The 14,620-nt window shown below is 34.1% G+C and overlaps 2 protein-coding genes across 3 annotated transcripts; both read right to left on the reverse strand.

The window, feature by feature from the left end:
* Positions 1-5,362: 5,362 nt before the first annotated feature.
* Positions 5,363-11,371, reverse strand: LOC114176433. Its single transcript, XM_028061476.1, has 3 exons — positions 10,934-11,371; positions 6,011-7,307; positions 5,363-5,778 (listed from the first exon to the last, which is right to left on the reverse strand). Exons 1-3 carry the CDS (start codon positions 11,231-11,233, stop codon positions 5,543-5,545), a joined length of 1,833 nt encoding a protein of 610 aa, XP_027917277.1. The 5' UTR covers positions 11,234-11,371; the 3' UTR covers positions 5,363-5,542.
* Positions 11,372-12,537: 1,166 nt separating this feature from the next.
* LOC114179587 lies at positions 12,538-13,947 on the reverse strand. Of its 2 annotated transcripts, XM_028065985.1 has the most exons (3): positions 13,274-13,945; positions 13,134-13,192; positions 12,540-13,039 (listed from the first exon to the last, which is right to left on the reverse strand). In XM_028065985.1, the coding sequence occupies exons 1-3, from the start codon at positions 13,362-13,364 to the stop codon at positions 12,758-12,760; spliced, it is 432 nt and encodes a 143-aa protein (XP_027921786.1). In that variant the 5' UTR covers positions 13,365-13,945; the 3' UTR covers positions 12,540-12,757. The 2 variants fall into 2 exon arrangements, with proteins under 2 accessions (XP_027921785.1, XP_027921786.1); XM_028065984.1 differs by having other exon boundaries at positions 12,538-13,039; positions 13,134-13,947.
* Positions 13,948-14,620: the final 673 nt, after the last annotated feature.

The following is a 14,620-nucleotide window of genomic DNA, read 5'->3' on the forward strand; positions in this document are numbered from 1 at the left end:
TATTGTTGTTCTGATAATTTATTCATGATAAAAATATATATATCTTTGAAAGTGTTAATTAATCGTATATTAATAGTAATATAATTTTATAGTGAATATTTAAGAAGAAACATAGTGTACACTAAATTAAATTTATTAATAGATTGAAAATATGAATTAGGTTGATATGCCATCGAAAATAATAGATTTAAAAAAAAAAATGGAAGAATGTAGGGTGAAAAAGTGATGAGCGGTGATATGGTTTGGTGGGTGGGGTTAGCGATGGAAGGGGATGGAGGCCACGTGAGGTGATCGAAAGTCACGTGCATAAAAACAAAAGGAGTATGCAAAACACAACACAAAAACCTAACTCAACTTGTATTACCTCCCATAAATCATATGATATGTGCAGTGCAGAAGATCACACACAGCAACTGTACTGTCTCTGGATAAGGCCCACCACTGTAATGGGGTCCCCCACTTTATCACTCACTGCCATTCAAATCCACACTCCTCTTCCTAACCAAAATTACCCCACATATTATCTTCATTTCCGTTTTCTATTTTCAATACTTTTTGGATATTAATCATGTGTGTTTCTCACTTTTGGAATTTATAGTTTTATCTCTATAAGAGGTTTTATTTTTAGAAAAAAAAAATTAATTTCTTTATTTAATTTTGGATAAATATGTTTTTAATCCTTTAACTTCTTTAAATGAAAATTAGAATTAGTTTTTTCTTGAAATTTTGGTTCAATTTAGTCTTTCAACTTTAAAACAAAGTGAATTTAGTTCTTTTAACCAAATTTTGAAAAATTTATTTGATATTTCAAATGAGTTTTATAATAACATTTGAGTTATTTACACCGTTTGACACATTTTCGCTTCGATGTTAACTAAGAAACTATCATGAAACGCGTTTGAAACATCAAATAAATTTAACAAAATTTAGTTAAAATAACTAAATTCACAAAGTTCTAAAGTTGGAAACTAATTTGGTACAAATTTTTGAATATGGATTAATTCCAATTTTCACTTAAAATTAAGTGACCAAAAACATATATAAGCCTTTAATTTTTAAGGGATATGAGATGATTAAGTATATCGAGGATGACAAAAATATTTATATCCGCGGATATTCGTGGATAAAATTTGCAACAGTTAGTTGGAACCTACATATATTTATTATGCACGGGTAGTAGGTATTTTAATATTTGTTTTTATAAATGGATATACATAAATAACAAAAAAATAAAATTAAAGTTTAACTTACATTTTATTAAGTTAAATTTAATTCAAATTCAAATTTAATTTAATTTTATATTTCTTTTTTGTAATTTTATTTGAAAATTTATAAAATATTTATTTATAAATATTTGCCTTATTAAATATCTTATATTGATTTAATATAAGATATAAGACATATTTACAATATAGAAATAAATGCAAACTTCATCTTACAAATCAAATTTTATAATGTTAAATTAGACTTAAAATTTATTATTTTTTAAGATAACATTAAAATCATTCGAAATATATCTAAATAATACTTATTAGTTGAGTATATCATAGTACAAACACTGATATACTTTTGTGGTACATGTTATTTGTTAGACTTATCATATCATCAATTATCAAATTGTTATTTGTTAGAAATATTGTGTCATTCAATGTCTAATATTTAATTTCACATTCAGAGATATATCTACCTCGATATAAACGGAATATATTAAAAATCTTATATTAAATATGGATATCGTAAAGCTTAAACTCTATTTCTTTCTAGACATAGCTAATTTCGGTGTATGCCAAGTGTATAATGTTTGTTTCGTTAATTTTATTTTTAACAAACAGTATGACGAAAAACGGAGTGTAATTAAAAAAAAAAAAACAAGATTAAAATAAAAAAAAGATTCTGATGCGTGAAGACAGCGTACAAGGTTCATGCACGGAGTCGCAACCCTGTGCTTCCTCAACATAAAAATATTGCTTAAAGCTCCTTATCGGCATCGGTTACAATAATTGTTTCAGTGATATTTTATTAAACTGATGAATAAATGAAAGCAAAATGTAAAAGATGGATCGAGGCCTATTCAGTGACCACAACTTTTTCATACTCAATAACAAAAGTACCATCTAACTGTGCTCTACCATTATATAAATATATTTATTAGAGAATGAATTGCACAATCGTACTTCAAAAAACACAAAGCACAAATAAAATATACAACCAAGAACGTGGCACTCTAATTCTCTAGTGCAATGCACTTTTTCAAGTACTAATTCATTTACTTTTTCTACAATATTGCCTATAAAGATGATCTCAATCATTAGTTATGTTTTTCATATTTAAGTAACACCTAAAAATGTATACTAGAAAAAAAAAGATAATTATGTACACAAGATAGATTAGTTTGATTATTTAAAAAAAAAATTGTCTCACAACATATTAATATTCAAGCAATGAAGTAATTATGAATGTTTGAAGCAAATATAAAAAGATTTAGTTAATTTTGGTGAAAAAATAATTTTATATTTATGCCATGTGCTGGCTGAGAAGGTGGTGACATTCCTCTGTTAAGGAATCAGTTTAGGGATCAGTTAACAAATCCATTTTAATTTAGGTGATTTAATTATTATGAACTCATCCCCTCCACTCATGATCCTAATAGAGACATTCTTGCTAATAATCTAATTACAGAGTCGAAGCACACTTCTAAAGTTTTTTTTATTTTTTTTATTTTTGTTTGAATTTATGTTGGGTGTGAGAGAGTGTGTTTTGGAATCAGAAGTGAAATGAATATTTAATTAATAAAAAAGTTGTAATTAGCTGTGTGTATGAGTTATGCCTTAAGTTAAGCCAACCGAAATGAAATAGAAAAGCATACGGGGTTCCTGCACGTCTTAATTGAATGGACACGTGTCGAATTCTCCGGAAGACCCGCACCCCATCACGTGATTAAAATGTATACACACTTTCTCTCTTCACGTGGCCAACTCATCCATCATAGTTGGTGGCTCCACCATATTTACGTTAATTATTTAATTAATTAATTAATTTAGAAACTTAATCCCTTATGCATATGTATGTATGGTTTGTTTCCTCTGTATAATTTAAGCCAAAAGGAGCATACGCCTCACATGAAGTTTTAAATATTTAAAAGTTGTTACGGTTTATGTCTATTATAATTAGATACCAGTCACATTTGTAGTTCAAATGCTTGTCCAATCAAAATCATAGAAACATTATGCAAAATTAAAATCATAAAATGTACTAAAACGAAATTGATGAGAGAGTTTGTGTTGGTGAAGAATGAGAAAGGAGTTGAAACGTTGAGTTACTTTGCAGAGTAGAATAGAATCTTGAACGCCGTTCAAATTTTCCTCGTTATTCGTTTGTACTGGCATCATGTTGCAGACTATGTGATACATCAAGTGACTCTTCAACAACTTCTGCTTTAGCTTTTTGTGATGCAAGCGTAAGCGTACGTCATTTCGTTTCACTCACTTTCATCAAAATTTCAACCCTTGTGAAATACTTTTAACCTTTTTATGATTAATTAAAAATGAAAATAGAGAAAAGAAAAGAGGTTTGTTGTTAGAAATAGGGGAGCACGGTAGAGAGAGCACGTGAAGAAGCAGTGAGTCACGTGCGATCATCCCCTGCCGTTGGTCTACCCCGCGTGCGGTGGGGACCATTTATGTGTGGAGTTTGATGAAATCAGGTTTAACCGCCGTTGGGTTTAGTTACCTGGGGCGATGGGTGATGGATGATGTATGTGTGGGGATGGATGATGATGGATGATGGATGGGATGGGATGATGGGGGAGTGGGTGTGGGTATCTTAGTGGTGAGGGTGTCACGTGGGGGTGGGTGAGGGACCCACAGGGGGAGGGATGGAAAAGTGGGAAAAGGGAGAGTGGGGGCATGTGCTTTCCCCTCTCAACTGACCTGTCGTTTATGGCTGATTCAAATCTGAAAGCGATGCAATAAGAGAGACACTTCTTTCACATGAGGTGCCTCACTCACGTGCTTCACTCACGTGCCTCCCTTTCTTTGTCGTTTACCTCATGCATGCCATCCAGTGGACCCACTTCTGGTAGGACAAGTGTCTCCATCCACCCCACTCTGTCCCACATTCCATTACTTTTTTCTCTCCATTTCCTATTCCTATTCCCTCCACTTTACATTTTTTAATACTTTCTATTTTTCTTTCTCCAATATTTAAATAATACTCATTTTCTTATCCTCGGAAAATAAATATAATATGCACCTTTTTACTATTCACAAAATAAATTAAAAAAATCAAAGAACGCGTACACTATATATTATTTTTCGAACTCCGAATCATGTAAGACTACCGATTTAATTTTTTTTATTAAACAAACAACGCTGTCACGGGAAAACTGTTACAGAGTGTCCAATTCGGAATGAACCACTTAGATCAATTTCATTTCGATTGCTATTTGAAAGCGTTTAAGGATGAACCGATAAATTATTGGAAAATAATATAGAAGCTTCAAATTAGAAATCCTTAGGGGTGTGTTGAGATTACATAATTTTGTTTACATTAAAAGCAATATTTCATATGGAAAATTTTGGCACGGCATTTTTAACCTAGTTAGTGAATATATAAATGATTGCAACGTCATATTTTTCATACCATTAAGAGGTACGTGTGAGAATAGAAAAATAGAGATGATTTCTGTAATTTCTCCCAATCTCATAAATAGTTACAATAATTTAATATAGAAATTAAACCGCACCTGCCTCAGCTTTATTTCCTCTTCCAACCTCTTTCCCAATTCTGATGCTCATATGGACTGGGCCATGAGTTCTAAATCGATGCAACTGTTGAGGTTGAGCTCGAAAATAACCAAACACCCCACATCCACCAAAGAGCATGTTTGGAAATCTGTTTCGAGATCATTTCATCATAGATTTATGTATACTGATTTTTTTTTTCTAAACACGATTAAGAGTTTAAATATATAAAACGATTAACTTTGTACCCTGATATATACTTGAAAATTTTAAATCAGTGACAAAATAGTCTCTGCTAATTTTAAAAAAAAAATCATTAAAATTTACTGATCCATGAATTAGCCACAAAAAATGTCACTGAAGGGGTTGCAAACAGAAGCTGGTTTGGTGAAGCCAAAGTTCGTGTCGACCGTAGTACAACACACTCCTGATGTTTTAGTGGTTTCATGATTCGTGATGCAATAGGACTGGAGTTTACACACTCATTGGAGGCAACTGTACATTTTGCTTTTTCTCTGTACGACTGTACCCAAATAAGTGATACACTTCCATAGTGCAAAAAATAATGTCATCATGCATAGGCTTTGAGTGATGAGAATTGTGCATACTTGAAGAATCGGTAAACAAATACTCTAGTTTTCAACTTAAAAATCAACTCTTATTCCATCAGGTGGAAAGTAAATAGATTACACTGCTATCCCCTAACTCCTCCGACTTGAATTTTACAATGGAGAACAATAATCAAAGCAATAGATAGAAGCACAAAATGTAGACAGAGAGAAGAAAAAAAAAATGGCAGATCAAGCACAACCCACTTTCTCCATAATGGTGGAACTGACAACGTTGTTTACAAAGGCGTAAAAGCATTGCCTGCAACAATTAGGCATTAAAGTAGATTTCTGAAACTGAGGAGTATTGTCAGAATGACAGCATACTGAGCAAGAGGAGGATGTGCTGCACTTTTGCTGCTCAGAACTGCAAGCAGCCAAGATGGTATGGGTGGCCTGCCTAGCAACTACCTTGAAGGTATCAAAACCTGCATCACCAACAGTTTCGAGTGAAATACTTTCATTCAAGTAACAATTATCATTTGCATTCGGCCACATGAGTGATTATTTCTCCAGAACAAGCTGAACTATGCACACACGCTACCTAATTAAAGATCACATATGGATTGTAAAATGTGTACACAAAGCACCTATAAATATTTCAGCCAATAACGATAATGTAAATCTAGGACAAAAGACTGAATTTTGATAACCAATTACCTAATTTTTTATCTCTGGTTAAGAGCTTCAGATTCAATTTGACAAGAGACTGGATCTCAGTTTTTGCATCGCTAGTTTTTCCTGTGCTTCCATCCTCGCGACTACTAGCTAATCTCTTTTCTTCATTGGCAAGATCCAAGTCCTTACAAGAGGAGAGGTCACTAACAAACTTGCCACGCGAGGAAGCTAAATCTGCCGAAGTTACCTGGCAAGCATTTCTCTTTTCTTCACGACAGGGAGTACCACCCTGGATATTAGTAGGGACCTTTCTAGACAATGGACTTTCACAGTATCCTTCTGAATGAGTAGTATGGTCCCTTACACGGTGTATCATCTCCTCACATCTAACTCTACTTTTCTTTTTGTCTTCCAACTTTAAAGTTGAGCAATTTTTGATATTCTGGAAGAGTCTAGAATGGTCACACTGCTTCTCTTTCTTAGTGTTCCTTAAGTCCAATTCTTTCGAATGTTGATCTTTCAGTTCTGGGAAATTAGAGTGTTCAACTGATGTTTTACGAGCTCCTCTACTGCATGAGGGTCTATCTACTCCCTGCCGATTGCTGCTAATTCTTTGATGAGTTAGTTGCACCCTCTTTGCTCTGTCCACCATTTTCCAAGCCTTGTCAACATCATCTTTAATGACTCTCTCATTCAACGTTTTGCTAGAAGGACCACCTTGGACGGTGGATTGCTGCACGCTTGTGGAAGCCCCAGAATGTGAATCATATAGTTTTCCATGTGATAAGGATCTAGAATCTTGCTTTTGACTAACTGAACTGCTAGGTTGATCTGCATCACAATGGAACCGTAATGAACCACTCCTCAAAGCATTCCAGTTTTCACGAAATGCCTGTATATTACGCTGCATACTATTGACACCTTTGGCAGGACTTTTTCCTTTAAATCTACTTAACCTATCTGATAAAGGAATAGCAGAAGGAGATGACAGGTTCTGTTGTAAAGGAGATGTCCTTGGTCTTTTAACCAACCGACTGCCTGTTTCACGCACAATATCAAAGATATCAACGACTTCTCTTGGCTCAGCCTCTGGCACAACACGTTGTTGGTCTGGATCTTCATTGGCATTGGTCTCCCGTGAAATAGCACAATCGTGACAAAACCAATCCCCTTCAGGAACAGTATATCCCAGGCCAACACAGTATGTGTGTGAAGCAGTATCACAAAGATCACAAAGTAGTAGAAGATGTTCATCTGTCCCAGCACGACAAACACCACATTTGGTTTCAGCATAAGAATCGGCAGGACCAATTGACACATTCCCATGAGGATGATAAGCCTACAAACAGAAGAGCTTATTTGCATATTAACATTAGTTCATCTACTAAATAAATACTAGCTCTTCATTCTTCAAGTTCATTGAATCACCAGCTAGAATTAATTTATAAATTAAGAATTATGATTTCTTCTGGTTCAGACAGAGAATTATGATTTCTTTGAACTTTGTGATTCCCTTTTTGGTATAAAAGAAGTTTTTATACTAACATCTAATTTTGCCATTCACTTGTGACATTATTTAATAAGTTTGACAATTCGAGATGTCAAAATCCCATTTTGGTTTAAAAGAAGTTTTTATACTAACATCTAATTTTGCCATTCACTAGTGACATCATTTAATAAGTTTGACAATTGGAGATGTCAAAATCATTAAATGGTATGACATGTTAGATAATGTAAATTGTATATAAACAACCAACTTTTGGTGGGATAATGTATAGCCACAAACTAAAACGTACAATGGAATGGAATGATGTATAGGACAGTGAGGCAATAGCAGTTCCAAATTTATACTTGTTTTGATTAAGTGATGGCAAGTGGGAGAGTGGAAAAGAAAAGAAAAAAGATAAATAGAGTGCATAGTATAATGTTTGGATTATGAAAAAGATAGTGAAAAAGATAGTAGAATGTTTGTAAGTGATTATTATGATTGATTTCAAAGATATAAAGATATGTGATAATTTCTTAATTTAAACAAATATCATAGGGATTGATTTACCAAATTTCTTAATTTGGTAAAAATATTTGGTGATTAGAGCATAAACAAATACTTGCAATGACAATGAAAAGGGTTAAACATAAGAGCATGTTGGTAAGGGTCCAAACATTGTTATTTTGGCACATACATAGACATAATTGGTTATCATTAGGGCATAATCGATTATGTTCTTCAAAACATAAGCATTATGATGATTTTTACCCTGCATAATCAATTATGGATATAGCATAACTAATTATGTAGGTCTATGGTGCAACCATGAAGTGAATGAGGATGAGTATAATCAATTATGCCCCATATATAATTGATTATGATTAGGGAATAATTGATTATGGATTTAAATGTGTTTTTGGTCCATCAACATAATGCAAAATTGGAATTGGTCTCTGCTCAAAACTTTTATTCTATTTGGTCCCTGCTCCATTCTTCCTCTAATTTTCCATCTCCATTTCCATCCTCTCAATTTTTCCATCTCTTCCATCATCCATACACAATTTCATCACAGCTTCCCCCTCTAGCTATCACATATCCTACATAACCACACTGCCACAACATCCAGGGTCTTACTTTCATCTATCTTCTTCCATTCATCACCTGCATTTCCAATACTCACAACACAAAAACCCATAACACAGTTACAAAGGTACTCCTTCATAACCATCTCTATCATCCACCCCCAATTTTCTTCAATTACTTGAATTAGACCAGAATCTTCCAATTCTATCTCCATTTCCCCTTTCAGTCTCCAATATCACACACCGCCACCCAACATCATTCACAAAGACAAAAGAACCATTACAATAGGAAATGAAATTGGAAGAGGGGAGAGCAAGAACGAATAGATAGTATTCTTTGGAGCAAATCTGAAATGGAAAATATCCAAACGACAAAGCAATGCCGGTGGTTTCTGCATTGAAACTTGTTTCAGAAAGGACAAGGCAAGAACCAAGGATGGGAGATGCGGCGACGCCAACGAGACCTTCGGTGGTGGCTGACTTTGTCACCGACAGCTCTATGACAGGTAGCTGCAAGACTTAGTGCTGGAGTGACGAGCCTTGCGGAGATGGAGGAAACCCTTAGGGGTTTCATTTTGAAGGAGAAGAAGCAGCTACGAGACCAAGTGTGGCCCGTTTTCAAAATCTATTGCTTTCTAAAGTAAGGGGACCAAACAGAATCAAAGTTTTAAACAGGGACTAATTCCAATTTTGCATTATAGTTTAGAGACCAAAAACATATTTAATCTTTATACAAGAGATAGAGCCGGATAGATTAAGACACATTGGGCCAGGAACTTATTAGTCAGGCCCATACCTTGGCAAAGAGCTGCAAGACGAGAACATCTCGGTTTGAGAATGTTGATTACAATAACCAGCATTTAGGGGATTACGACAGTTAGGACAAAGCATTCATGAACATTTATGAAATGAATCTTAATGCTCTTAAAGATAGTAAATGAGACTCAAATATATAAAGGTGATTGGAACTAAGGTAAAGGATATCTTAACTTTTATATTATCACCAAAATTACCAGATACTTTTTGTTACTGACTTGATCGTCAGAATACTTGAGGTATCACTCCCCCTATTCTTTCAAGGGGCATGTTGAGGACACCTTGTATATACACGCAGAGGACATCCTAGACATATTAGCCGGAGTGATCAAGATCTTCTAGATCAGTTTGGCTCCATACACAAACATCAACATCATAACATAATGATGCTTCACTTGTTAACTTGTGTCTATAAATAATTTGGACGTTCTAAATTTGCAATAAATTCTTCAAGTGATATCAAATCCATGTAGATCCAATTCTGAGGAGTTCAAGTGATGCCGACTCACAAGCTAGCGCACAACTAGGTGTGTGGGCCCATCTAAAGGGCAAATTTATATACCTTTTGAAAAATATTTACTTTATAATCTTGTAATTTTGGTGGGTTTTCAAGATTTTTATACACCGGATGATATTTTTTGTATGAATCGGAAACCCTATTTTCTGAATAGCAAATCAAATCCTACCTTGAACTGTACGATTCATGATCACTAATTAAACATGGCTTATAAATGACAAATAACTAAAAGCATATCTCTTGGATCATTTTAACCTAAGGAAACATATGACATGGAAAAAAAAAATTAACATAATTCCAAATGCTATCTGTAAATAAGACAATAAGACAAGTTTAAGCTATCTGATGGGCTTTCAAGTTTAAAATTGCACCCGAATTGTCTATTTAAAATAAACAAAATAAAACATAAGAAACAGAGTTTTAAAAACTCATACGACGCACTTAACTTTCTATGTGAGTTCTTAAAAACATGTAAATTTTGAAACCAGCAAGGCCCATACCCAATGCCCACACCCGACCTAGTTTTCTTTCCTTTCTTTTCTTCGTAAACCCTGAACACCCTGACCCAATGGCTGGATTTAGCCTATGTATCTCATCAGAATACCCTTGACAAAAATACATAGCCTAGGACGCAATTCAAACCGCTGATGCATAAGGCAGCTGCAATTGCTTCTGTTGCAGACTTCACTACGTCATCACACTGCACTCCCATTCATGTAGAAACCCGCAAAGTTGTGCCAAAATCGTTGAACTTGGAGATCGAAAATTGCATCATAAGGCTTCCAAATCATGTCAAATCAATAGTACCGTATGTTGATGCGTTCGATACTAACTACCATGTTTATTTTTATCAATCTAAGACTATTTTAATCATAAATATTATACTTCTAGGTAGCTCTGCTGTTGGGAGTAAGCAGTAAGATTAATGAGACATCTTTTACGCTACTGAATATGTTAAAAGCGTATCCCTATTCCCTAAATTAAGACACCGATTAGGGAAGGTATTCTTCATCATCTTCACTAAACAAAAACCATATATAAGAAAGGTATATGACAAGAACCTGGTCACGATGAGGGACCTTCACGTCCCGGGAGGAAGAAAAGACGCCATGCATGGGGAGCCTGCGAACGTTGGAGAATCTCTGGCGACAAATTGGGCATCGAGACTCATGCTTAGCCCATTCCATGATGCATACGAAGCAAAAGTAGTGGCTGCAGGAATCGATTTCCCCGGCAATCGAAACCCCTCGCTCCGCGTAGCAAATCCCGCAACAAACGCCCTCTTCGTCGTCCTCATCCTCCTCTACTTGGGATTTCGCTCTCTTCTTTGGAGAACTCAACGACGCCGACGACGACCCCATCCTCGCCGGATCTCTCAACTCCGAAGCCTGCACCACTTCTCCTTCCGATTCCGAATCACCCACTGTTCAGAACCATTGGTGAAGAAGATGACAAGCTCCACCGCACCAAAACTTTGTTGCTCTGGCCCAACTCATCACTGTCTCGTCTAACTATTGGGCCAGAGGCCCAATTTCACATATGCATGAGAGGTGGGCGTTAGAACTTGCCCAGAGTAAATTTTCTAGAAGAAAACATAGTCATATTTTATTTTTGTTAATTCAATTTATCAATTATAACTATTTATTATCTTAATTATGTATGAAAAATTATTATAGTATTAGTAATTAATAGTTAAATCATTTTGTGTACATATTTTGAAAACATAACTAGTTGTTAGTTTGGGGTTTAAATATATTTTATCTCTCAAAGTTTTTTGTTTTATTTATATAATAAAAATAAAATGTTAGTTTTTTAGTCCGAACGTCTTCCCCTAAACTTGTAGAAAAATAATTTGAAACATAAAAAATAGGGTGAAATATGTTTTTAACCTTAAAATTTTAGTTAAAATTGAAATTAGTCTTTTTTAAAAATTTTGAACCAATTTAGTCATTCATCTTTAGAAATGCATGGATTTAGTCTTTTAAACAAAAATTTTGTAAGTTTATTTGACGTTTTAAACGCGTTTTTCAGCTAATATTGAAACAAAAATGTGTCAAACGGTATAAACAAACTAAAATATTATAATGAAATATGTTCGAAACGTTAAATAAACTTAAAAGAATTTGGTTAAAAAAATTAAATCCACGTATCTACAAAATTGAGAGGCTAGATTGATTCAAGGTTTTCAAGAGAAACTAATTCTAATTTTCACTTAAAGTTCAAAGACCAAAAACATATTTATCTATAAAAAGTAAATAGGTAACTTGTTTGATAAAGAAAATGTAAAATTAAAGTAATGAGATCAAGTTGTAGTTATGAGACAATTTTCCTTTTCAAAAGCTAAAAGTATATGTAATTTTTAAATCAATATTAACTTTTAATCCAATAATGAAGTATTCATTTAAAATATATTTAATAACGTTAGAATTAATATATCTACAATCCCTCAGGTAGAAGACACGTGTTAAAGAATCAAAATAAATAAAGCAAATGCTCGAAGTGGTAGGAACCTTAGTTTTCCTTATTTAAATTGCAGACAAGTTAGATGAGCAGAAAAAAAAAAGTGTCGGGAGAATTTTATTCTTTTAAATGAGTTCAGTAATGGAGTTGTTAAATGTCGGGTTTAACCAAAGAATACTAATTATATATTTAAACCAAATCTTATATAAGTAGTAGAAAAGCTCCTTTTGGGAACACTAGCTGAGTTCACAATTAAAGCCTCAATTTACATACATGTATAAATCACCTATAATTTACTTGTAATACAAAACTGAGAGCAAAGACAAAGCAAATATGGTTAGAGGTAGGTAAAAACTAACCAAACTAAAAAATACACTACATATATATATGTCAAAATTCCTTATATATGCTTCAAACTCTGTGATTCAGTTGTTCTTGGGAGGGTGAGGTCTTGGAACATAATAATCAGCATTCAGAGGCACCAAACCAGACATACTAGAATGCCCATTAATATTCCTTTTACCAACTTTATGCTGTTTCTGTTTCACCTTCAAAACTTCTTCATGGTTGTTGCAGTTTCCAACCACACAAGTGGTTAAGCCCTTTGCCTTCAACTTCGAGTGCACTTCATTAGACATCATCTTTCTCCCAGAAAGAAACCTCGTTCTCTGATCCGTCTCAGCAACTGCTGGAACACCATGATAAACCTTTGTTGTGGAAAAAACAAATGTTGTCACATTAGTTAACTCACTGTTTGAATCATCACTTCATAGCATATATATACAGTATCATCACACATACCTCTAAGTCCACTCGACTTTTTGTTGTTTGAATATCGTCAACCACCATGGTCTTCTTACCTGAACAATATTCAACACAATCAATCAGCAACAGAAAAGAAAAGAGAGGAACATGATTGGGAAAGTGAAAAGTTAGCGAACCTTGGTTTTGGGTGTGTGCGCTGGAGAATCTTAGAGGAAGCAAAATGAAAAGAAGGAGAAAGGTGGTGGACCTTAAGCTTGCCGACACCATTATTGCGAATGGAATAACAGAACGGTAAGGGTATGTCGTTGAACAAAAAGAGGAGAGGAATCGTGCGGAAGAGAAATTAAGGGTCTTTCCTTATAGGGTCCACCTTAATAATCCACATGCATCTCAAATTCTTTTAGCTCTTTGTGAACAAATTACAGAAAAAAGGATTAATTTATTACTGGGTCGTTACTTGGGAAAAGGAATTAACGAGTAGCGAGAACAATGTTGAAAAAGGGGTTTGTTTTGTTTGTGGGAGTGAAACTAGGGTTGAAGTCAAAGTGAAGAAAAAGGTGTATGATCGCGTGAAATGGAAGATACGAGATGTTCAGCTCCTGTCGGCCGTCATGCATGCAACGAGGAGAACTTGTTCGGTCCATTTTCCATCACTCCATGCTCCACTTCCTATGAAACTTCACACACCTTTTTCGATTCCCCAAACATACAAATGAGACAAGAGATTAGTGGCTATATATAATAAGTGTTCGATTCTATTCGATTCAGTCTATGTGTAAATAGAGTTGTTTCTTAGTTAGAACCTATGTTTATAAAAGATTGGTCTCGGATTCAGCTTTTAGAGACAACCCTTTGAGTCCAATATGTATGTTTGTTTGTTCGTTCATATCAATATACTATTATTATACAGTGATGTTCAAAGCTTGAACTTTATATACAATTACCTAAAAGTGAGTGGGGATAGGGAAAATAAACTAGGGCACCCTTTGTGGTAAATTGTGTATAATGTGAATTATTATATGAAATAAAAGGTAGTTAGTGTAGACTTACAGTTGTATCTCCTTCTTGGGGTTTTAAGTATGGAGCAATCCCTTGCATATATATAGCTTTAAGCCTGTTCTCATTTTGACCAAGATTATAGGGTGCTTTGAAAGAAGTGTTCTGATTTGACCATTACCATTGGCCTACAATGTTATATAATTCAGAATATTTAATTCTTACACAACAATAATAATGTCATTACAAAAGTGATTAAATAATGACGGTGACCACAAATGATCGTTAAATATAAAAAGGAAAACATTTATTTTTGTTATCTTTGTATTGGCAGACAAGAAAGAATAAAGAAATGTTGTTTTTTCTTGCTTCGAAATTTTTAAGGCTAATTTATGTGTTTTAGTAATAAGGTGAAAATGAGGAATAATTAAAATTTAGAACTAGCATGATGATGTTTTATTTGACCCGCCTTATCTTTTACATATTTAGAACTTGTAAACCTAGGTTGTTGATAAATAATTTGTGTA

The sequence above is a fragment of the Vigna unguiculata genome, chromosome 3 (assembly GCF_004118075.2).
Source record: "Vigna unguiculata cultivar IT97K-499-35 chromosome 3, ASM411807v1, whole genome shotgun sequence".
NCBI lineage: Eukaryota > Viridiplantae > Streptophyta > Magnoliopsida > Fabales > Fabaceae > Vigna > Vigna unguiculata.

Excerpts from the sequence above, each read along its gene's own strand:
- LOC114176433 (XM_028061476.1), bottom strand. The coding sequence starts at position 11,233 with ATGGGGTCGTCGTCGGCGTCGTTGAGTTCTCCAAAGAAGAGAGCGAAA. Across the intron at positions 7,308-10,933 it reads AGGTCCCTCATCGTGACCAG|GCTTATCATCCTCATGGGAA; the intron begins GTTCTTGTCATA and ends TTCTGTTTGTAG. Across the intron at positions 5,779-6,010 it reads AACCAGAGATAAAAAATTAG|GTTTTGATACCTTCAAGGTA; the intron begins GTAATTGGTTAT and ends TTGGTGATGCAG.
- LOC114179587 (XM_028065984.1), bottom strand. The coding sequence starts at position 13,364 with ATGGTGTCGGCAAGCTTAAGGTCCACCACCTTTCTCCTTCTTTTCATT. Across the intron at positions 13,040-13,133 it reads AAAGTCGAGTGGACTTAGAG|GTTTATCATGGTGTTCCAGC; the intron begins GTATGTGTGATG and ends TCCACAACAAAG.